Source organism: Nomascus leucogenys, chromosome 19, assembly GCF_006542625.1.
Source record: "Nomascus leucogenys isolate Asia chromosome 19, Asia_NLE_v1, whole genome shotgun sequence".
Classification (NCBI taxonomy): domain Eukaryota; kingdom Metazoa; phylum Chordata; class Mammalia; order Primates; family Hylobatidae; genus Nomascus; species Nomascus leucogenys.
In genome coordinates this window covers 60,335,173-60,359,877 of record NC_044399.1, presented here as the reverse complement: position 1 = coordinate 60,359,877, position 24,705 = coordinate 60,335,173, and the positions used below count along the sequence as shown (strand labels likewise).

The window sequence follows — 24,705 nt, the reverse complement described above, 5'->3', positions numbered from 1 at the left end:
ATAAAGCATCCGTGAAGAAGTGTGAATCTCCCTGTCCCCAAGTTACAGCTTGTTGTGGTGCCTACAATTCCAAGTTTGGAGATGCATTTTCTTAAGCCAGAGGTCCCTGTTAAAATGGAGCTACAATGGAGAAGGAAATACTATAATTTGATAACTTAGAGCTGTGTGTGTATATATAAATAAAATATACATACGAATTTATATGAAATATATTCATTTAAGTATATGAAATATATGTGTATAACAATATATGACACATATGCAGGCAGCTATGTTGTTGTGGAAAAGAAAATCCTTGGTGGACACCCAGCTCTAACAATAGGACAACTGAGCTAACGTGAACTCCCTCCTATCAGAAAACATGCAATTAATACTGAATGAAGAGAACAACTACCTTGGCCCCAGGGAAGAGTGACAGGAAATGGCTTGTGGTCCAAAGGCTTGGAAAACCAGACCTAAGACCCCTCCATCAGGTGAAATTCCTGAAGGGCTGCCCAGGGCAGGAAAAGGGGACTCAAGAAAAGAGAAACTTCTCCCTAAGGTATAACAAACATGCAGTAGGAGCTGCCAAAAGAGAGAGAGCAAAGAAAATGGAGAGGAGGAGGAAGCATTATCCAGAGACAATAAATTAGAATTTTCAGAGTGGAAACAAGATATGAGTCCTCAGATTGAAGAAGCATCACCCCCAGAAGGATAAACACAAAACCTCTGTACCTAGACATGCTACAGGGAAACTGCAGAAAACTCAAGACAAAGACCAGTACTTAGAGGCAAAATAGAGAAGAAAATCTATTAAGCAACTATCAGGGAATCTGCCCCCGATAGTCACGTAGGTTCTTTTCTATTTTCCCTAAGCGTCGGCCGGGTTGAGAAATAAATGGGACAGAGTACAAAAGAGAGAAATTTTAAAACTGGGCGTCCAGGGGAGACATCACATGTCGGTAGGTTCCATGATGCCCCACAAGCCGCAAAACGAGTAAGTTTTTATTGGTGATTTTCAAAGGGGAGGGAGTGTACCAATAGGGTGTGGGTCACAGAGATCACGTGCTTCACAAGGTAATAGAATATCACAAGGCAAATGGAGGCAGGGCGAGATCAGAGGACCACAGGACCGGGGTGAAATTAAAATTGCTAATGAAGTTTTGGGCACGCATTGTCATAGGTAACATCTTATTAGGAGACAGGATTTGAGAGCAGACAACCGGTCGGACCAAAAATTTATTAGGCAGGAATTTCCTCGTCCTAATAAGCCTGGGAGTGCTATGGGAGACTGGGGCTTATTTCATCCCTACAGCTCGACCATAAAAGATGGCCGCACCCAAGGGGGCCATTTTAGAGGCCCACCCTCAGGGACGCATTCTCTTTCTCAGGGATGTTCCTTGCTGAGAAAAAGAATTCAGCGATATTTCTCCCATTTGCTTTTGAAAGAAGAGAAATATGGCTCTGTTCCACCCGGCTCACCGGTGGTCAGAGTTTAAGGTTACTTCCCTTTTTCCCTGAACATTGCTGTTATCCTGTTCTTTTTTCAAGGTGCCCAGATTTCATATTGTTCAAACACACATGCTCTACAATTTGTGCACTTAACACAATCATCACAGGTTCCTGAGGCGACATACATCCTCCTCAGCTTACGAGATGACAGGATTAAGAGATTAAAGTAAAGACAGGCATAGGAAATCACAAGGGTATTGATTGGGGAAGTGATAAGTGTCCATGAAATCTTCACAGTTTATGTTCAGAGATTACAGTAAAGACAGGCATGAGAAATTATAAAAGTACTAATTTGGGGATCTAATAAATGTCTATGAAACCTTCACAATTTATGTTCTTCTGCCATGGCTTCAGCCAGGCCCTCTGTTTGGGGTTCCTGGCTTCCCGCAACAAGCAACAATAATTGAACTTCTCATCAGCAACAAGACAGGGCAAAAGATGGTGAAATACTGTCTGAATTCCCAAGGAGAAATTACCCTCAACCTATCTTTTTCAATTCACCTAAATGATTATTTAATAGTAAATGATTAAAATAATAATAGGGTAAAATAGTGCTGAGGATAAAATAAAGACATTTTTAAAACAAAAAAATAGAGTTTTCTCTCAAGGCCATCAATGAGAGAATCACTAAAGGATGCACTTCAGTACAAAGAAAACTGGACCAGGAAAAGGAAGTGGTATCCAAAGAGGAGTGATGAGCACAAATTTGGGTAAACTTGTAGCTGACGCTAAAAAAGAATCGACTATAATACACAATAACACCCCTAATTAGTTATTTTGTTTAAAAACATAATGAAATTAATAATAATGTGGCACAAAGTTTAACAGACTTTGACCTTGAGCTAAATCCAGCCAGCAGCTTGTTTTTGTAGTCTTCTGATAAGAATGACTTTCGTTTTGTTTATTGTGTTAAGATATTCATACCATCAAATTTATCATTTTAACCATCTTTAAGTGTACAGTTCAGTGGTATTAAGTACATTGTTGTGCAACCATCACCACCATCCATTTCCAAAATTGTTTTTGTCTTCCTGAAATGAAACTGTGTGCCCATTAGACACTGATTCGCCAGTCCCACCATCCCTATCCCAGCCCCTGGCAACTACCATTCTACTTTCTGTCTCTGTGAATTTGACTACTCTAGGTAGCTCATATAAGTAGAATTGTTACCAGAAAGGGGTCCTGATCCATACCCCAAAAGAAGGTTCTTGGATCTTGAGCAAGAAAGAATTCAGGGCAAGTCCACAGAGGAAAGCGAAAGCAAGTTTATTAAGAAAGTAAAAGAGGCCGGGCATGGTGGCTCACGCTTGTAATCCCAGCACTTTGGGAGGCCGAGGCGGGTGGATCATGAGGTCAGGAGATCGAGACCATGGTGAAACCCCATCTCTACTAAAAATACAAAAAATTAGCCGGGCACGGTGGTGGGTGCCTGTAGTCCCAGCTACTCCGGAGGCTGAGGCAGGAGAATGGCGTGAACCCGGAAGGCGGAGCTTGCAGTGAGCCAAGATCGCACCACTGCCCTCCAGCCTGGGCGACAGAGCGAGACTCCGTCTCAAAAAAAAAAAAAAAAAAAAAAAAAAGAAAGTAAAAGAATAAAGAATTTCTACTCCATAGGCAGAGCAGCAGCTTGGGCTGCTGGACTAGGATACTTATAGTTATTTCTTGATTTATATGCTAAACAGGGGTTTAATTATTTATGAGTTCTCTGGGAAAGGCATGGGCAGTTCCCAGAACTGAAGGTTCCTCCCCCTTTTAGACCATATAGGGTAACTTCCTGACAATGCCATGGCATTTGTAAACTGTCATGGCACTGGTGGGAGTGTCTCTTAGCATGCTAATGCATTATAATTACCATATAATGAGCAGTGAAGGTGACCAGAGGTCACTTTCGTCACCATCTTGGTTTTGGTAGGATTTGGCGGGCTTCTTTACAGCAGGCTGTTTTATCAGCAAGGTCTTTATGACCTGTATCTTGTGCTGATCTCCTATCTCATCCTGTGACTAAGAATGCCTTCACCTCCTGGGTGCAGCCCAGTATGTCTCAGCCATATTTTACCCAGCCTCTATTCAAGATGGAGTTGCTCTAGATCGAACACCTCCAACAGAATCATACAGTATTTGTCCTTTTGTTACTGGCTTATTTCACTTAGCATAACATCTTCAAGGTTCCTCCATTCTGTGGCATGTGTCAGAATCTCCTTCCTTTTTAGGTTGAACAATATTCCGTTATATGTATAGACAACATTTTGTTTATCCATTCCTCCACTGATTTAACATTTGAATTGTTTCCAAAGTTTAGCTATTATGATTAATGCTGCTATGACCATAGGTATACAAATATCTGTTTGAGTCCCTGCTTTCAATTCTTTTGGCTATCTAACCAGAAATGGAATTACCGTATCCCATGGCAACTCTATTTTCTATTTTTAAAGGAAACACTATACTGTTTTTCATAGTGGCTACACCATTTTTCTGTTTTATTTTGTTTGGTGTTTATAACAGACATTCTAGTTGGTGTGAAGTCGTATCTCATTGTAGTTTTGATTTGCATTTCCCTAATGATTAGTGATGCTGAGCATCTTTTCATGTGCTATTAGCCATTTGTATATCTTCTTTGGAGAAATGTCTATTCAAGTCCTTTGCCCACTGCTGCTCCACCCCCTCCCTTTTTTTTTTCAGACAGAGTCCCTCTCTGTCACCCAGGCTGGAGTGCAGTGGCATGATCCTCGCTCACTGCAACCTCTGCTTCCTGGGCTTTTAGTGATCCTCCTCAGCCTCCTGAGTAGCTGGGACTACAGGTGTGCACCACCGTGCCCGGCTAATTTTTGTATTTTTGACAGAGATGGGGTTTCATCATGTTGCCCAGGCTGGTCTCAAACTCCTGAGCTCAAGTGATCCACCCATCTCGGTCTTCCAAAGTGCTGGTATTACAGGCATGAGCCACCACACCTGCTCCTTTGCCCATTTTCTTTTTCTTTTTTTTTTTTTTTTTGAGACGGAGTCTCGCTCTGTCACCCAGGCTGGAGTGCAGTAGCGCGATCTCGGCTCACTGCAAGCTCTGCCTCCCGGGTTCATGCCATTCTCCTGCCTCAGCCTCTCTGAGTAGCTGGGACTACAGGCACCCGCCACCAAGTCTGGCTAATTTTTTGTGTTTTCAGTAGAGACAGGGTTTCACCGTGGTCTCGATCTCCTGACCTCGTGATCCGCCCGCCTTGGCCTCCCAAAGTGCTGGGATTACAAGCGTGAGCCACCGCGCCCAGCCCTTTGCCCATTTTCTAATCAAGTTGTTTGTTTTTGTTGTTATTGTTGAGTTGGAGGAATTCTTTATATATTCTGGGTATTAAACCTTTATCAGGAAAGGGTGATTGATATTACATTTTTTAGTGGTTGGACGAAGGGGAAGAAGAAGAAAGAAGAAGAAGGAGGAGGAGGAGGAGGAGGAAGAGAGACCAAATGTGGCCTGCAAGGTCTAAAATATTTATTAACTGACCATTTACTGAAAAAGAAATTGTTGACATAGAAGATGAGAGGGACGGTAGATGAGAAAAGGAGAATAAAGATATTATTTTACCTTTTTTAAGCATTATAAATAATTAGGACAAAATGTAAACTTTAGGCAATTCTAAGTAATATACATATGGATGTTTATTATATAATTTATTGTATTTTCTGTATTTTCAAAATTCCAAAATTTATTTTTTTACTTTATTTTATTTTTTGAGACAGAGTCTTGCTCTGTCACCTAGGCTGGAGTGCAGTGGTGAGATTTCGGCTCACTGTAACCTCCGCTTCCCAGGTTCAAATGATTCTCCTGCCTCAGCCTCCCAAGTAGCTGGGATTACAGGCACCTACCACCATGCCCAGCTAATTTTTGTATTTTTAGTAGAGACAGGGTTTCTTCATGTTGACCAGGCTGGTCTCAAACTCCTGACCTCAGGTGATCTGTCCGCCTTGGCCTCTCAAAGTGCTGGGATTATAGGCGTAAGCCACTGAGATTGGCCAAAATTCCGAAATTTAAATATAGATTATATACATAATATATAACGTGTGTATATATAGAGAAAGAGAGAATAAATGGCATTAGGCTTAGATTGGAGTGTTTCTACCACTTGTAAGTGGGGAAATCACAGCTGCAAACTGAAGGTGGTCTCCCGCCTCCCAACACTGTAGTAAGGATTAAATGTGAGCAGGAATTCATGAGGGGCACTTTAAATGCAGGCCTGTAAGCTGTGGCTGTCTGAATCCCTGACTCCACAAGAGGGAGTCCTTCACGACAAAACAACTTGGTAGCTACCTATGGGTTAACGTGAGGGAATAAAGCATGCAAAAGTTAGAAGACGGACTATGAAAACGTTTTCTAAAGGTTCTGTAGGGAGACCTGCTGTAATGTGCCCAGGACCAGCCCAGAGTATGACCTTGGTCACATTCGTTTAGCCGCTCCGCACCCCAGCTGCCTCATCTAACACACTGTGCTCCCCTTTCCCTAAACATGATGGGTCAGGGAGACAGAAGTGCCCTTCGTAAAGCATAGAGCTTCTCACAAACATCCTGGTGATGCTTTCCACAAGCCTCTCCACCCTCCCATGGAGTAACCGCTATATTAGGGGTTGCATAGTGTTCCCCTACCAGGCACATAGCCACAGCGCTCCATGCATGTGCCACACAGACACTCCATGCCTGCGTGGACCACAGTGTGCACGGAACAGAGTGTGGCCCTGGGCGCTTGTGTGCACACGTGCACCTCTATGCACGCAGGCTCCCGCCCCTCCTTAGACATGGCTGATGCTGCTGTAACCAGAGCCATATCCCAAGCCAGCTGTCCCTAATAAATATACTCCCCCCACTCCCAGGAGTCCATGAATACTCTCATTCTGTTCTTCCCAGAAGAAAAGGAGACTGCCCCTCCCTCAGTTGCCTCTCATGGGGCCATACACAGGTCCCTCCCATCAGCTGAGTAGTTTAAAAGATTGTTTTCTGATCCCATGTATCCCCGCTACATGCCACCCCATTCTGGTCCCTCTGGGTGCCCCAGCTCAAGCCTCACCCCCTCAGCAGGGGAGCTGATAATCCCTCAGGTTGTCGTCAAAGATGAATGAGGGCCCAGGCACAGTGGCTCATGCTTGTAATCCCAGCACTTTGGGAGGCCGAGGCAGAAGGATTACTTGAGCCCAGGAGTTCAGGACCAGCCTGGGCAACACAGGGAGACCCCATCTCTACAAAAAGCGTTAAAAAATTAGCCAGGTGTGGTGGCAAGTGCCTGTAATCCCAGCTACTTGGGAGGCTGAAGTGGGAGGATCACCAGGAGTTCTAGGCTGCAGTGAACTATGATCACCATTGCACTTTAGCTTGGGTGACAGAGCAAGGCCCTGTCTCTAAAAAAGAAAAATGAGATTTCATGGGCCTCCAGTCCTAGGAGCCAGAGCTTGACAAAAATGCCCCTACAGAGTGAGATTCTTCTGGCCGCAGTCTGCAGGAGAGGGAGGGGGTTTTCTTTCTTTCCGCTGGAGATTTTCTGCAGAGGGTTCCAACCCTCACTCAAAGCCACCAGGGACAGAGCCTTGCCTCCCTCCTCCCAGCCTCCTCCTCCCTGGTCCCCATAAGCTCACAATAGCCAGGAGAGCCACACAGGGGCTCCACAGTCACCCAGGGTCGCACAGACAGACAAGATGCTTCTCTCTCATGGGTCCCCACTTTGGCCAGCTTATCCTGCTCCCCCCGCACCCCAATCTGGCTTTCCAAAAAGGAAGGCACCATTCTTCAAGCTCCTCTCCCTTCTCCGACACAGGTCTCTGAATGCTAACAAGAAACTCCCAGCCGCCTCTTTTTAGGGATCTGTGAGCCTAGGACTCCCTCTTCTGGTGAAGTGTGAGGAGGTGACGGCTGCCTAGAGGGGAGGGCTGACCTCTGAAGCTGCGCTGTGTGAGGCATGAAGTCTCCCCGGGTCCCCGGCTTCCTTCAGCCTCCCCAGCTCATGAATCATCGGCCTTCTTCTTTTCTTCCTGAGCAAATAAGCAGGAAGCAGCCCTGCCTCCTCTCAGACTCAATGACTTCACCCTGCTAGTGGGCCACACTGCTATAAAGAACTAACTGCAGCTGGGTAATTTATTTAAAAAGAGGTTTAATTGACTCCCAATTCTGCATGGCTGGAGAGGCCTCAGGAAACTTACAATCACGGCAGAAGGCAGAAGAGAAGCAAGTATCTTCTTCACAAGGCAGCAGGAAAGAGAGAGAGCCCGAGGAAATGCCGAACACTTATAAAACAATCAGACCTTGTGAGACTCACTATCGTGAGAACAGCATGGGGGAAACCGCCCCCATGAGCCAGTCACTTCCCACGAGGTCCCTCCCTCAACATGTGGGGATTACAATTCCAGATGAGATTTGGATGGGGACACAGAGCCAAACCATATCAGGCTAGAAGGCCTCAAAAATCTAGGAAACCCTCTACCTAAGTGAGAGCCAGTAGGGGGATCCCAGGAGCACCATGTTGAATGGTTTATGTGTTAGTCAACTAAGAACCTTCTTGTTCTCCCACCCCACCCCTGCTTTTCCGGGGTCCCCCCTCCCACCCCCCTGCAGACATCCCAGCCCAAGCCCAAGGAGGGAAGGAACCTTGCCTTTGAATGAAGTTCCACGTTTTGCTTATCACACTAACATTGAACTGCATACGGAACTAAACGGAGACAGTTCTTGTCACTGATCATACCTGGAGGATCTGTATTATCTAAAAGTGACCAGAAAAGTTATGGGACTTCTCAGAGTTGTCATCCAGGGTTAGGAAAAGAAATAACTTGCAGCATAGGTTTAAAGGAAGCATTGTGGGGAAAAAACAAAACTGTTTTTTTCTTGCACCATATAAGGTTCTGAGCAGCCAACACAGTTATATCCATATCGTCTCACTCTATAGGTTCCCAAGCAGCCCTGTGAAGAAGGTCAGATTGTTACTCTCAGTTCGCAGGTGAGGAAATCAAGGAGCTGTTCCAAGCTGGAAAGGGGCGGGGCAGGATTCCCACAGCCCACAGCCCTGCACTCCCACAACGGGGACTAGATCCAATACCCCTATCTTGCTCCTCAAGCAATGATAGCACCTCCACGAGGGAATCAGCTTTACTCCCAGGACCTCCCTTGGTGTTTGACACCTAGCTGATGTTCAGCCCTGAGCAAGTGAAAAGCACCCAACAGTGAAATAGAGCATAGCTACATTTTATAGGCATTTACCAAATATTGGCCAAACAGAAACTAATTGGTCACTCCTGTCTCCTCTTGCCCCACCTCTTGCATTATGTTATGTGTTATGTTTGTTATGTTATGTTATGTTATGTTATGTTATGTTATGTTATGTTAGTGTAACCCATTCCCCCCAAAACTGTGTAATAATTCCACTGTGGGAGAGACCAAGTCTCCACCAATATCCACGCTCCCCATCTTCCTTCCTCTAGCTAAACCTCTAGAAGTTTAGCTACTCACAAACTGGCCTAACTGAAGGCTACATTTCCCAGACTCCCTTGCAGCTAGCCATGGTCATGTGACCAAGGGCCAACCAATGGGATGTGAACAGAAATGACCCATGCTACTTCCTGGTTGTGAACTTAAGATGAAGCCACCTTCCCACCATTGCCTCTTTTTCAGTTATCCCCCTGGGTAAGGGCATGGGTGTAGGGGTGACGAACCAGCTTCAATCACTACCTAAAGGCAGTGGTTCTCAAGCTCACCTGGACATAGAAATCACCTGGGAAAGGCTCTAAAAAAAATCCCAGTGCCACAGCTCTGTGCGTGTGGCCTGGACAGCGGGATCTTTCAAGTTTCCCCAGTGGATTCTAATGTCCAGACAAGATGGAGGATCATCATACTTGTGACCAGTGGATGGGTGGAGCAACAAGATAAAAAAATTTATTGGTTGTTGGATTTTTTTTTTCTCTTCCCTGGCCTCCATTCACTTCCAGCCCCATGACCTGGACTGCCCTACTGCCTTTAGGCAACCCTGTGTTAAAGATAGAAACTCTGTCATGTTTGAACCCACTTCCTCCCTTCTGAGGTCTATTTATTACTGAGCTTTAGCCTGGACTTTATTTAATCCAACCAGTGGATTCTGGAGCCTTCTGTCATTGATGCTGTATCCATGTGGATCTTAGTTTCCATGTGGGCTCAGTTTCTCTTTAGGACCCTGGGAGCTTAGGAGAGGAACTCTTAAACACTGATATCCAAACCTAGGGTTGAGATTCTCCTTATTTCTTGACATTGGCTGATAGTAAACTAAGGGTGTGGATTGCTTCGCCTTTCATCTCATTTTAGATCAGCATTGCAAATAAAGGCATCAGGTTAACAGCTCACTCACTCTTCCAAGAAAGGACCAGACTCTCTCACTTACATTCTGGGAGAAAATTTTTCTTAGCCCTTCGTGAGTGACTCTTGTGAGCCCAGTGGAATAGATTCAGTAAAATCTACAATGAGCAATGGTCTTTAAGTATTGAAGCTCTGTGTTTTCCCTACAGGGATTAGCAAATCTAGGTTTCAGCCATGCACCCACCCAACATTCATTTGTAGAAGTGTGCAGAGATGAGTCAGCAACCCCAGTATTTATGGGCTAAATAAGTTGTCAGAGGTTAAAAGCAAGTCAGGGGCTCTTATCTACTAATTGAATTCTGAGGAAGTTGAGGGCTAAAGGGGAGGGATATAATGAGTGGTTTGGCAAACCACTTGATTTTTTTCTCCTGTGAGGACTTCCTATGCAACTTTTAAGAGCTGTTTTATTCACCACGTAGCCCTTAATCGCAACCCACTGTCCAATCTAATTATGATCCCAGCAGTGCCCTTTGGGGCAATACTTCAGAGCATGGGCAGAAACCAGGGACAAGTATATAGACTGTAGTCTCTAGTGCAGGGTTTCTCAACAGTGGCACCACTGATGTTTTCAACTGATAATCTTTTGTTGTGGGGGCTTCTGTGCATTGTAGGATACTTAGCAGCATCCCTGGCCTTTACCTACTAGACACCAGTAGCAACCCCCACCCACTGTCGCAGTCTTGACAACCAAAAATGTCTCCAAACACTGCCCAGTGTTCCCTGGCAGGCAACAATGACCTGGTTGAGAAACACTGTCCCAGACGAATTCCATAAGACAAGGAGTCCTACTCACAGCAACATCCCCAGCGCATGTCATAGTGTCTGGCACATAGTAGGGACTCAATAAACGCTTGTTGAGTGAGTAACTAGGAGAGGAGGTGGGAGGAGCACAGCAAAGCCCAAACCTCTAGAATTTCCCACTGGCCTAGCGCAGCAGAAGTGAAAAGGAGCGCTCAGAGCTCCTACTGCAGGGAGCATGTGGGCTGATGGCCGAGCTGCTGCAGCTCAGGATCCACCAGCATATCCACGCCAAGGTCAGGCTTCCCACAGGACCTCCCAGCCCATGACCATGCACCATGGGGCTACGAATGCAGGGCCATTCCCAGAGATGCAGGCACTCTCCAGCAATGACTTTGGTTCAAGGACACCCCAGCAGCCTGGTCAAAACTTTCTTGGACTGCACTGCCATCCAAGACTCTCCCTGCCCAGAGGTCAGACTTGCAGCACGGTCTGGACTGTCCGCCGCCCCGACCCCCCTCAACGCTCAGCTTCAACTTTCTCCAGCTCTGGCCCTTCCTTTATCTACCACAGGTGTTTTCCCCAACAAATCTCTTGTCCATCGAATCTCACCTTGGTGTCTGCTTCTTGGAGGACCTGAGGCAACATACCTGGCATTTTAGGAGTGTGCCTGCTCCCAGCCCTCTCTCCATTCCTGTGAGATGCCATGCCCTGGGGCATCCCCTGGGGAGCTCTGCTGATGAGAAAAGCATTGTGCGCAAACCAATTTAGACAAGGAGAGAGCTCTTGGAAGCGACTCAATGTCCCTTTGTCCAGAAGATTGAAGAAGACGTGAGTTTAACTCATAAATAATAGCTCATAAATTACTAACAAAACCAGACACACACTAACATTCCAAGAAACTTAAAGTTAACCTTTTATTGGTTTTAAGGCAGCAGGGAAAGTCTCCTGGTCCACATGCCTTTCTTCTGCCCAAGGGAGGGAGGGTCAGGAGGAGAAGGAGTTGGCCCCTGATAACCAGCCAGAGCATTCTTTGCCACAATCTACCCCATCTTGTCTCCCCAACCCTCAAATGTCACCCAAATGCACTTTGGTTCTCGAGCAAGTGTGTCCTGTCAGAGCATCTTCCTGGTCCCATGACATCTGTCAGAGCATCTTCCTGGTCCAGAGCCTCCAGCTCAGCCTGCCTTTTTCCTCACAGGCTCTCCCAGGGGCAGATGACCTCCTTTTCTGTGGCCCGGTCACCCGACTCTCCTGTTCCAGCGTCCTCCGAGTCCATCAAGCAGGTCCCGCTCCCCGTGGGCACATCCATTTTGATCTGGAAAAAGCTTCAGGTGCAAGAGGAAAGCCAGTAATGTAGGGGCAGGAGCAGGAGGGACTGCACCTCCCCAAAGTATCCTGACATCCTTGAAGATGAACATACTGGGTGCATTTGCCAAAGACTGTGGTGGGGGCAGGTATAGCTCAGGGGTAGAGCATTTGACTACAAAGGTTGTGTGTGCGGTGACTGGCTTGGTGGAATCTTTTTACTGGGGATTCATATTTTCATTTTGAATGAAAGATAATTCTGAAGGTGCTTTGTTTTCATTTTTGAGATGCTTGGATCTTTATGGTATTGATGGGTTCAGGAGGTCCCTGTAGGACATACCAGGACTTAGTCATCAACCCCTTTAAACTGCTTTCATGGGTGCTGGGCACTGTGGCTCATGCCTGTAATCTTAGCACTTTGAGAGGCCGAGGCAGGCGGATCGCCTGAGGTCAGGAGTTCGAGACCAGCCTGGCCACAATGGTGAAACCCCGTCTCTACTAAAAATACAAAAAAATTAGCCGGGCGTGGTGGCATGTGCCTGTGATTCCAGCTACCTGGGAGGCTGAGGCAAGAGAATTGCTGGAACCTGGGAGATGGACGCTGCAGTTAGCCGAGATTGCACCACTGCACTCCAGCTTGGGCTACAGAGCAAAACTCCATCTCAAAAAAGAAAAAAAAAACCCAAACAAACAAACAAACAAAAAACTGCCTTCTGAGGAAGTAGTGGCCCTTGAGAAGAGAGCCTCTTAAAAGTCCCAAGCCCATGTATGAGGCATAGCAGCGGCCCCATAGTTGGAATATTCCCTCTGCAGGCCCTGTTGGGAAAAATCAATAGACACACTCACACTGGATTCTGACCCCTTTCCTAAGGCAACCAGAGTCACCTGCTCCTCCCTCTCCCCCTGAGCGACACAGGCAGGAGGGATAACAACCTCTGCCAGGCTGTCCCCGGGTATCCATGGCAACCTAAGACTTCTGCATGGCGCTTTCTTCTCCAAGCCCAGACAGGGCCAAACACATGTTGATTGGTGCAGGGGTGCCCCGACTGTCTCCCCCAAAACTCAGTAAGAGTAGGAGGTGATTCTCTGTGTTGCATCGCTTGCAAGTTTTCTTTCTGCTCTGATCCAGGCAGAAAGAGCCTTAGTTCTGCACCCCCTGGGCTGTCTCAGGGCCTTAGTTCTGCACCCCCTGGGCTGTCTCAGGGAACTTGGGGTTCTCAGAGATCAGGCTTGCAGGACTACCCAAAATGAAGTTTAGAGGGGCCACCCCTCAGGCAAAGGCTAGGCACTTTCATTTTCATAGAAATGACTGCCAGAACAAGGCTCCCTGAAAGTCCCTCTAAGAGACTGTGCCAGTGGATGCAGAGGAGGGTGGGAAGGTTTCCCTAGGGTGGGGGGAAGGGAGGCAAGGGCACTTATGGTAAGGGAGGGGCTGGAGCACCCAGAAGCATGCCCAGGGCATCCCAACACCTGCAGCTCCCACTGCTGCCACCAATCTTTCCTGCTCTTTACAGATGCAATGGATTTCTTAGACTAATAATGGTCTTGGGATGGGACAAGGTGAGTGGAAGAACATATAAGAGAAAAAAAGAATTGGAAAAATGGAAAAGATTTGGAAGATGAAAAAGAAGGACACCTGTTCCTTCTCCTCCTCAGGAAGACAGCAGAGGACAAAACTGAGTTTCTGAAGATCTTCCAGTGGCCAAGGGATCTGAGTGGGCTGCCTGGGGTATCTATTCTCCCCCATCCCAGTCCCCAGCCCAAAGCATGCACATTCACATGCAGAGGCCTGCACGCCCACAGCCACCCATGCATACGGCACGTCCCCTTCGGGTTCTTACTTTGCTACTCTCTTGGATTTCAGTCGTGGCAGCTGCTGGCCCACATCCCCCAAGGGCTGCACCCTCCCGTGGGACACAGCAGGGCACTTGGGTGAGAGCCTGGCAAAGACAGGTGAGGCCAGACAGCCTCGTCTCAGAAACCTGCTGAAGGACAGAGCCATACGGGCCTTAGGAGGGGCCCTGGGCCGGCTGCGAGGCCAGGAGGTGTCGAGCGAGGCCTCGCTGCTCTCGGTGACAGAGGGCCCACGGGGGGCCATGGACCCGCTGCACTCCCCTTTCTGCTCCAAGCCCGATGAGCTCTCCAAGGCCACTCTGATGGGTGAGGGGCAGATGGTGCTGCTGGGTCGCCGGATGAAGCGGCTAGGCGAGGCGAAAGGCTTCCTGGGGGAGCGGCAGGAGGAGGAGAAGGGGCTAGAAGGAGACGGGGGCACGCAGGTCCCGGTGTACACGGTCAGATGGGGGCTGGGAGCCATGTGCTGGCCCGGCTGTAGAGAAGGAAAGGAGAGAGCTCAGTGGTGAGTTGCATGGCCCCGGCCAGCAGGGCCCCTGGGCTGTCCTCTGCTAACTTAGTCCCCTTCCAGCGACAAGAGTGCCGGCCTGATATGGCTGCCTCCTGGGGAGCTGGGAACGGTGTCCAAAGCTACCTATGACAATGGCACAGCCACACAGAGGCCTCCTGTCCAGGGACCTGCCTGTCGCCCAGCCCTGGTCACAGTCCCAGGGCTAAGCAGTGGTAACCGGGACATGAACTGACCTTCTTCCAGGCCAAGGATGCTGGAGTGTGGCCAGGCTACATTCCCAATCACCCCTCAACTGCAGTCCCCAAATAAGCAATGCGTAGTACCTGCCACAGCCCATGCCCTGCCTTCTCCATCCTTGGGCCCCAACCTCAGGTCTGGAGGCGTTTAAAACACTTTAAGTGGGTAAGTGGAGGTGACAGAAGAAGTCCCAGCTCATGCCTTCCTGACTGCTCCAGGCCTGAGGCCCCTCCTTGTGCCGAGCCCTGCCCAGTGTCCACAGTGACAATCCTTTCGGGGTGGTGTAGGCCCAGCACCTTCCCAGATCTCCCCTCAGGCAGAGCCAGGGTGGCCAGGAAGAAAGGTTGAATGTGGAACCAGGCCAGGCTGGGGAGAAGGAAACAGGAATGCAAGGTGAGGAGGTGTTCAGTGGAGAAAGGGGAAGTATCTCAACCTTCCTGGGCCACCATGGCCCCAGCCCCCAGAGCATAGGCCAGGAGGGGTAAATCTGGCATTTACAGCCCAAAGTTGCCTGAAAGCAGACAAAAGGAAATTAAAATCGGAATTTTCAGTGAGCCTGTCTGCTATCACCCCTTTTCCCGTGGCAGAACACACTGGCCCATGGGCCTGGGTTTGCTGGATTCCCTCCTAAAGGCCTGCTGTGGCCCAAGCCACATCAAAGCCTGGCATGAAGCCCGGCATGGTGGCTCACCCCTGTAACCCCAGCACTTTGGGAAGCTGAGGCGGGTGGATCACCTGAGGTCAGGAGTTCGAGACCAGCCTGGCCAACATGAAGAAACCCTGTCTCTACTAAAAATACAAAAAAAAAAAAAAAAAAATAGCTGGATGTGGTGGTGGGTGCCTGTAATCCTAACTACTCAGGAGGCTGAGGCAGGAGGATCACTTGAATCCAGGAGGCATAGGTTGCAGTGAGCCGAGATCGGGTCACTGCACTCCAGCCTGGGTGACAGAGCAAAACTCCATCTTAAAAAAAAAAAAAAAAAAGCCCGGCATGAACAAGCTGGGGATGCTCTGGTCCTAGGAGAAGGAGGTGAGGGGCTCCAGGACAGTCAGAGCAAAAATGGCCTAACACACAGCACAGCCACACAGTTGCCCTGCTCAGTGACAGCTGGCTGACCCCGGGATCTGGGCACTGCCCCAGGGCTGAAGGAGGTAGCCCTGGTCCCTGAGCAGGGGCTCCTGCAGAGGGTGGCCTGGCTTTCAGATCACCTGCATGGGCAGGTCCCAGCCTGAACAGGGAAGGGCAGGTGCACCCAAGAACAGCTCTGTGGGGGGAAGAAAGGCCAGAGGCCACCGAAGGCAGGGCCAGGAGGGCGTGGAGGGCTTGTCTCATTCCCTCCCATCAGCTCCCTGAAGTTCAAACAAGATTCTGTTCCCAAACAGCAGCTCAGAGCCCATCATTCCACCTCACTGCCCAGAATCCCACAGGGTGGCAGAGCAGAGGCCAGACCCAGGCCCAGGGCCATGGGGTTATTATAGTAATAACAATCACATTAATTCACAGTGAGAACACAGCAAATGTGAGGCCCTGGGCTGAGCACTTTACTCAATAATCATGAATTCTTGCATTTGCAATAACTATTACAATTGCAATTATTGCAACTGTAATTGCAAATCCACTATTGCGGATTATTGCATGCTCTACAGAGCCACCCAGTGAGGCAACTGTTATTATCCCCATAATAATATTATCTGTTATTATCCTCAGATGAGGACACTGAGAGAAGTCCAGCCATTCCTCCAAGGACACCCCGCTGGGAACAGTGGGCTCAGACTTTGAAACCCAACTGGCTGACTTGGAGTCGGCGCAGTCAACGCTGGTGGGATGCCTCAGTGTGGTCTACAGATCAGCCACATCAGAATCACTCAGGGTGCTTGGTACAAAGGCAGAACCTGGCCCCACCACAGCCCCACTGAAGGAGAATATCAGGGGAGTACGACCGAGGGAAAGCATTTCTAGCTGACATCTGAGATTATTCTGCCCTGTAAGCTTAAGGGAGTCTGCACTAAGCTTCTAACCCCTTCCTTTCTATAGGGAGGTGCAACTCTACTTAGGACACATTCTGCAAAGAATATACAGCAGGGAAATCTGGGCCTTGATTAGGCGCTTGGGAGATAACTGTTAGGTGGAAAAGGGTGGCTCTTAGATGTGTCAAGTATCTACTACATGCTAGGTACTTTGCTTATCTATAACCACCCCATTTTAGAGAACAGAACATTGAGGCCCACAGGGGCTCATTACCCTTTCCCAGCTCTCATGACTAGTCAGTGACTGTGGCATGTAGAATCACAGTGACTGTGGCATGTAGGATTCCGACCCCTGTCCTTGAGTGTGCACGTGAACCATAAATGTGATGGGGTAGTCACTTCCAGTCAGGCTATGTGATGAGGCATAGCTGACTTTTAAAAAGGGGGAGTGTCTGGGTGAGCTCCAGCTGGTCACAGGAGCTCTTTCCATCTGAGTCTAGAGGCCAGAGGCAGAAGGCAGAGAGATCGGAAGCTTGGCAAGGATTCAACTGGGGAGAAGGTCTCCATGGCTGGCTTTGAAGATGGAGGGGGCACATGTCAAGGAATGCAGGTGGTCCCCAGCTGCTGAGAGCAGCTCCCAGCTGATGGCCAGCAAGAAGACAGGGACCTGAGTCTTAAACGAGGAACTGAATCCTGCCAGCAACCCAAATGAGCTTGGAAGCAGATTCTTCTCAGGAGCATCCAGATGAGAACCCCGTCAGCCTGACTGACACCTTGAATGTGAGACCCTGAGCCGAGAACCCAGCTGCGCTGTCTAAGATTTGTGTCCTCCACAAAATGTATATGTTGAAGGCCTTCCCCTTGCAGGTGATGGTATTAGGAAGTGGGGTCTTTGGGAGGTGATTGGTCGTGAGGGCAGAGCCCTTGTGAAAAGGATCAGTATCCTTATGAAATAGACCCCAGGGCACTAGCTTGGCCCTTCCACCATGGGAAGACACAGCGAAAAGACTCCATCTATGAACCACAAAGTGGGACTCCACCAGACCCCGAATCTATTGGGGCCTCCATCATGGACATCCCAGCCTTCAGAACCACGGGAAGTGTTTGTTGCTGATAAGTTCCCCAGTTTATGGAATTTCCTTACAGCCCCTTGAACAAGACATCAGCCAAATGTCTCCTGGAAAACTGAGCTCATGCTTGGCTGGTGTTTTTGGTCATTGTTATGCAGCAATAGAAAACCGAAGCAGTGGCTAAATGAGAACCTGAGGCCAGGTCTGTGTGACCCAGAGGGCCTTGCTTTCCTTACTTATTCATATTGCCATCGAAAAGTACCAAAACTAGGAACTCGGCTTTGTCAAGAGAGATACAGAATTAACTTCCATTCCACTTCCTCAGAATTTGTGATAAACTTCTATCATCCCACTATACAGATAACACAAGTGAGGCTCATGGATATGATGCAACTTGACAAAAATCCTAGTTTGTGACCAGACCAGCCTCTCCATGTGCCCTCGCCCAACTCTCCTACCTCTCTCTGTCCTTCTCTGGCTCCACTCCTCCCCTAGCACCTTCTTTTTTATGGGATGAATGACAGATAGGTGAGGAAGATGGCCACTTACCTGGCCTGAGATGGTCCTTTCTTCTGGGCAAATGACCATTAGCCTTATTGGTCCTGGACAATCTTAGCAGATGTCTTTTCCACCCACTCCCACAATTCCCCACCTTGGTCCCTCCCATGGAGACCTGGGGCTCTGCTTGGAGACCCAGCCCCTCCAGCCCATGCCCCACCTACCACTGGTGTGAGGTAGCAAAGCAGTGGCATGCATGACACATGGCAAAGAAATGTGACACCACAGAGACACAGTGAAGGAGAGCTTGGCATTCTTTTGTTTCATGCTGCTGTTTTATTGCACAAGGGAACCAAGAGAAGGGAGTAAAGGAGCATGAAATGAAACAGGTACGTTAACATGAGAACACAATCACATGCATTTTAATGAATGGCAAAGCAGGTAGTGCATAGAGATGCAATTCATTTTCTGTCCTCGGAATGTGGTTGAGAATTTGAAGGAGACCTTGGGGTCACCTGAACTCCTACTTCCTGGGAGCAGGAAGGTGAGCAGAGGGCCACACTTAGGTGCAGCATGCAGTGTGCAAAGTCCCCTCTTCCAGTGCCTTCCCACTCTCCCCTTCCCCACCACCCCCAAGCAAATGTGCAAAGTTAGCCCCATGGGGAAAAGTCTGCCATGGGTGAACACATGGCATGACCCCATACTGGTCATCCCATTTGACACAGTCCAGCACAAGACCTTCTCATTTAGCAATGACCCTTACTTCAGCCATGAAACTCCAGACTACAGGACTGACCAGTCACTACACTGTTGCTCGTCAGTCCTCTCCTAGAAGCTGCAGACAGAGGATATGACATCAACTTCTCCCCCTCCTCCCTCAAATATATCCTAACGGTCCCTGGAGAGCTGGAGGACCACACTGCAAAATTCTCAAAGAACAGAGAAGACAGATGGTTTGAGATGACAATGTTTTAAATATCTCTCAGGAAATGCCTTAAATAAAGAATAATGATTTACTATATTGGACAACACCAACAGCTAGAAGAAAGCACAAGCTTACTCTAAGACTGGAGCTACTAGGTGATGATGATGATAATGGTGAATTAATGGTGATGGTGATGGTGAGGATGGCGGTGATGATGATAATAATGGTATGGTGGTGATGGTGATGATAGTAGTGGTGGTGGTGGTGGTGGTGATGATGATAGTGATGATGATGATGATGGTGATGACGGTATGATGGTGATAGTGATGGTGATGGTGATGGTGATAATGGTGATAGTAATGGTGATGAAGGTGGTGACAATGATGATGGTGGTGATGATGATGATAGCAGCTAGTGTTCATTGAGGGCTTATAATAGGCCAAGAGTGGTCTTAGGTCTTTACTCATATTTTGTCCCTGGTCCTTATATTTTTACTTAATATTCACAATGAAAGCAGTCTTTTCTCTAAAAGTCAAGTTGGAAAATGGAACTCTATAAAGGAAATCCTTGTACTTACAGAATAACTTATATCCTAGCACAAGCTACACACCCCATGGATAGAGTGGTTTGTTAAGTTGTTTACAATATAACATTAAGGAATTAAAAGGTGTCTAAGGACATGGCATAACAGAAATTTTCATAATGATTTAAATATATCATTAATATTGTCCAAATAAATATTTATTTTTTATGCTATTTGGGATTTCAATGGGCCCTGTGGGACATATAGTTTAAACGTTAGCAGGAGAAGCTGCCACCTGCTGGAACAATAGCAGCAGCCACAGATGCTCTTGCAAGCCCTCAGAACCTGCAGTCCCTTCACTACCAAACATGAGAATTTCTTGGTGGACTCCAGGGTTGGAGAGCAGAGCACTGGCATACACTGATGCTGGGGAGAGGCAGGTGTAAGGTGGAAAAGAGCTGATACTTGGAGTTGAGATCATGGTGAAGCCACACAAATGCACACAGCCTTGAGTCCCTAGGAGCTGCATAGAGCTTTCCAGGATAGATGGTCCCAGTTGGCCACTGGTCCTGATCACCAACGAACTGCCCTGCCTGTGGCCCTGCCCACCCCTCTGCTTTATCCTCTGCTGATCTCCCCAAGTCTCCACTGCCCTCATCAGGCTAGCAGTTCTTGCCAACCCTTCCCAAAACATTATGTGGCTTCCCTATAATATCACACCATTTGGTTTAATTGTCTCTCCTGTTGAACAGCAAATGCCGCAAGGGTGTCTCTCTTGCTCACTGGTGATCCCAAGCACTTAGCAGGATGCTGGGCATGTAACAGGTGCTGAATATCTCTGTTGAATGTTGAGTGGTCATAACAGATAGAGGAAAACTGGTATCAGAGCCTGACCCCTATATTCACGGAAGCTAGAACTCTGGATCCCAGCCTTGGCAGATTACAAGAAGCAAGAGAGTGAGCAAGAAAGAGAGAGTGAGAGAAGAGGGCAGAAAGAAAGGGGAAGGGAAGAGAGAGAGAGCTATTTCTGAGCATCCACCTTAAGCCAGACACTCTCTACTATCGATAACATTCTAAGAGAAATTATAACTTCAGACAGGTTGAAGGTCAAAGCCACCCAGCTAAAATATCAAAACTATGTCTGCCTAACCCCAAAGTCCACATTCCTTCCCCTACCATTCAAGCCTGGCTTCAGAAAAAAAGCCGTTCTCATACCATCTAGCTTCAAGGATTAAAATTCCTGGAACCACAAGACAGAGATGTGTTCATTTAGTGATGTTTAAGGATCAACCCTTTACAAGTGCTGTTCTGACTGGAAGCTGATAACAAGTGGGTTTCTTAAAGTTCTGCATCGAAAGTAGTCAATGACTGCTGGAAGACAACACCTCCCTCTTTCCTGTGGCCATCCCACAGCATTTCCCATTGACAAAGTTGCTGGGAATTCCAAAGTTTTCCTGAATGGCTGCTTGGCTGACCAAGGAGTATCACGGAATGTACATCTCTCTCTATGCCACCTTCGAACGTACAGAAAGTTCCATATAAGGAGAGGAGACACTTCTCCCCTCTCATAGCTTGACAACCTTCTACTCAACTGTTTGGTTCAACAGCCATCATCACTGCCTCGCAGTGATTGTCAAGCACTTGTTTGGTTCAACACTTCAGGCACTTCTCCTGCAGTCACATGGCCTTGCTTCTGTAGCCACCCTGCCCTCCTCCTGCAATGCTCTCGGCAAATGCCTCAGATATTCCCTAATCATTAAAATTGATCTTACTTTAACTTAGCCACCAGCTCAACTTCTTGATTTGGCAGGACAGGATGGGCTATGCTACAGCAACTCCAAACTCTCCGTGACTTCTTATAATAAAGGTCTGGTGTTTTGTTCACATAAAGTCCTGTGTAGGCCAGGAGGGACTCCCAGGTCCACAGCAGGCGATGAGATGGAGGTGGAGCCCCAGGCTCTGATCCACCTCAGCAAAGCCCATGTCTATTGGCCACAACTAGACATGTGGCCCCAGCTAATTGCAGGGTGGCTGGGAAGTGGAAGGGTGCCCAGGGACTATCCAGTAGGCACTGTCTCTGCTCAACACTGCTGGCCACCCACCCGTATCCCCCACCCATCTTCTCAGGGAGGCATCCTAACAGCTCTGCCACTCTGTTCTTAACTCTTCTCTCTCCTCTTACACCTTTAAAATGTGGCCTCGTCCAGGATTCCCTCTTAGCCTTCTTTTCTCTCTCCATCCACTCTCTGGCCCTCAAGTTCCATCCACTATCACATCTTCAACAGTCAATTCTGGGTCAATGAACCCATATAAAATTACTCCCCTTCCTTAATTCAGAGTTACTTGAATCTACTTTTCTTTCCTTTAGAGCACTTATTTATTATCTACTGCCTGTCCCCGCACCCCTAGCTAAAATGCAAACTCGATGAAATAAGACTTGATGATCTTACTTAGTTCTGCATCCATTATGCCTAGAACAGAAATGGATTAGAAATCTCTCTCTCCAGAAGCACATTTTCAACTTCGTGTTGGGACTTAGGAGTGGGGGAGGATCCAGGTAAAGAAGGACTTGAATGCTTGACTTCATGACACTGTAAGATTGTTGCCCAGGCTGGAGTGCAGTGGCGCGATCTCAGCTCACTGCAACTTCCGCCACCCGGGTTCAAGCGATTCTCCTGTCTCAGCCACCTGAGTAGCTGGGACTACAGGCGCCTGCCACCATGCCTGGCTAATTTTTGTATTTTTAGTAGAGACAGAGTTTCACTGTGTTAGCGAGGATGGCCTCAATCTCCTGACCTCACGACCGGCCCGCCTCGGCCTCCCAAAGTGCTGGGATTCCAGGCGTGAGCCACCGCACCCAGCCCGACACAGTAAAATTCTAAAACCAATCTGTCTCTCTGTTTGTTTGGTAGTTGTCAGGAATTTCAGAGCAAAATTTAATGCTTAAAAAAAAAATGTAACATTCAGTTTTGATAACCCAGTCATCCACGGTTCACTGTGTATAAACTTTTTAAAATTAGTTTTCAATCTACCGTTTTAGACATTCCATCATATGGTATTATAGTATTATAAGCTGCCTCAAATCCCTTCTGGAAGAAGGGGGAACCATAATTATTAACCACAGCTCTCTGCCTTCCACTTGGAAAATTCTACTCAATCTTTGAGGTCCAGTTTCCCCGATGCCTCCAGATAGGATCCATCACTTCCTCCTTGACATTCTCCTTCTGTTCTGCTTGCTCCGCTATGAGTCCTGATATCCTCTGTGTCAGTGAGTTGTACAGTGTGTCTGTCTCTTTCCTAGTCTGGAACTCCTTGAGGGGCTTTGCAGGCTCCCAGGGTCTGGTACATAAGAGCTCCATGGCCAGGCGCAGTGGCTCACACCTGTAATCCCAGCACTTTGGGAGGCCAAGGCCAGTGGATCACTTGAGGTCAGGTGTTTGAGACCAGCCTGGCCAACATGGTGAAACCCTGTCTCTACTGAAAATACAAAAATTAGCCAGGCGTGGTGGTGGGCACCTGTAATCCCAGCTACTGGGGAGGCTGAGGCAGGGGAATGGCTTGAACTTGGGAGGCTGAGGTTGTAGTGAGCCAGGATGGTGCCACTGCACTCCAGCCTGAGACTCTGTCTCAAAAAAAAAAAGAAAGAAGGAAGGAAGGGAAAAAGAAAGAAAGAAAGAAAGAGAGAAAGAGAGAGAGAAAGAAAGAAAGAAACTCTGTAAATGTTTATTACATGAATGGTGTACACATTTTCATCTGGGACTCCAAACCTCCCTGGTGCCTCCTCAACTGCTAACACAAAATCCAGTCCTCTTTCATAATCAATACCTTTCTTAACATCACCCTTATCTTAGGAGGATCAAAATCTTTGGGTCTTCTTTAATTTCTTCCCCCACATCACCCCATTTCAATCGGGTCCTATCCACCTGCCTCCAGCATCTCTCCTCTCCTTTGAGCCCACCACCACCCTCCTAATCCACACCTTCCTCTTGACGGAGACCAGAGCAACCACTTCTTAACTCGTCTTCACTCCTCAGCTCCTGATTTCCAGTGTGCTGAAGCTCTTCAAACATCCAGCATACGAACTGCAAGCCCATGCTGTGTCTAGCCCTGAGACACAAAACCCCAAAAGACACTGTCTCTCCTTTTTAAGGAGTTTTACAGCCCAGTGAGAGAAAAAGACACATAAACAATTGTTTCGATACAGTGCAGCATTCACAGACAGAGGTATGAGCAGAATGGAAGGAGAGCCAGAGAAGGGGCATCTAAATCAGCCAGGGGTGGGTAGGGAGTGGCACTTATGAGACTGCAGTAAAGAGTCCACGTTCTAGCCTTCCATGATACATCTTCAATGCAGCACCCTCCCAGCTTTGCTTCCTGGACCCTGTGCTCAGGGCCACCAAATGGTTATGCAAGCTGTGTGCTGCTCAGGGGCACCTGGCTAAAGGGCAAGGTGGGACTGAAATCCAGCCAGGTGTTATAAGGACACCTACTTGGAGGGAGCACCTTTTCCTGACCCAGTAAGCTGCCTAGAGGCCAGCAGTAGCCATGCCTGGGCTCTGCCCACACGCCCTGCAGTGCCCACTCCCCAATCTCTATCTGATGACACCCTACTCTCCTTCGAGATATACCTCAGGCATGCCTCCTCCAAAAACCTTATCATGATCCCCTGGCCAAACAATTCTCTCCCACCTCTGGGTTCCTCCAGCGTGTGGTCTCAATCAACAATCATCATCCTTGATGATTGATCATCATCCAGTCTCGACTGCATCCTGCCTCCGGCTACAGCTGTTTGCATCCATGCACCTTGTCAGCCCCTTGAGGGCAGAGACCATTTTGTTCATTTTTGTATCCACCATAGCACTCACCACAGATTCTTACACAAAAAAAGGTCTTCAAAATATATCTATGGGGCAGGTGCAGTGGTTCATGCCTATAATCCCAGCACTTTGGGAGGCTGAGGTGGGCGCATCACTTGAGCCCAGGAAATCAAGACCAGCCTGGTCAACATGGCGAAACCCCATCTGTACAAAAAATACAAAAAATTAGCCAAGCCTGGTGGTGCACAGCTGTAGTCCCAGCTACCTGGGAAGCTGAGATGAAAGAATTGCCAGAGCCTGGGAGGTCAAGGCTGCAGTGAGCCATGATTGCACCACTGCACTCCAGCCTGGGCAACAGAGCAAGACCCTGTCTCAAACAATAAATAAATAAATAAAATACATCTATGAAGCATAAATGCTGCCAT

General features: G+C 47.9%; 1 protein-coding gene across 1 annotated transcript in view; it reads right to left on the bottom strand.

The window, feature by feature from the left end:
• Positions 1-11,475: 11,475 nt before the first annotated feature.
• RGS9 (regulator of G protein signaling 9) overlaps positions 11,476-24,705 on the bottom strand; it is an 89,406-nt gene continuing 76,176 nt past the window's right edge. The window contains exons 18-19 of the mRNA XM_030800297.1: positions 13,722-14,206; positions 11,476-11,900 (exon numbers count right to left, since the gene is read on the bottom strand). Of these exons, the coding sequence (XP_030656157.1) occupies positions 11,768-11,900; positions 13,722-14,206 (618 nt within the window). The 3' untranslated portion in view covers positions 11,476-11,767. The remainder of the gene's footprint in view (positions 11,901-13,721; positions 14,207-24,705) is intronic.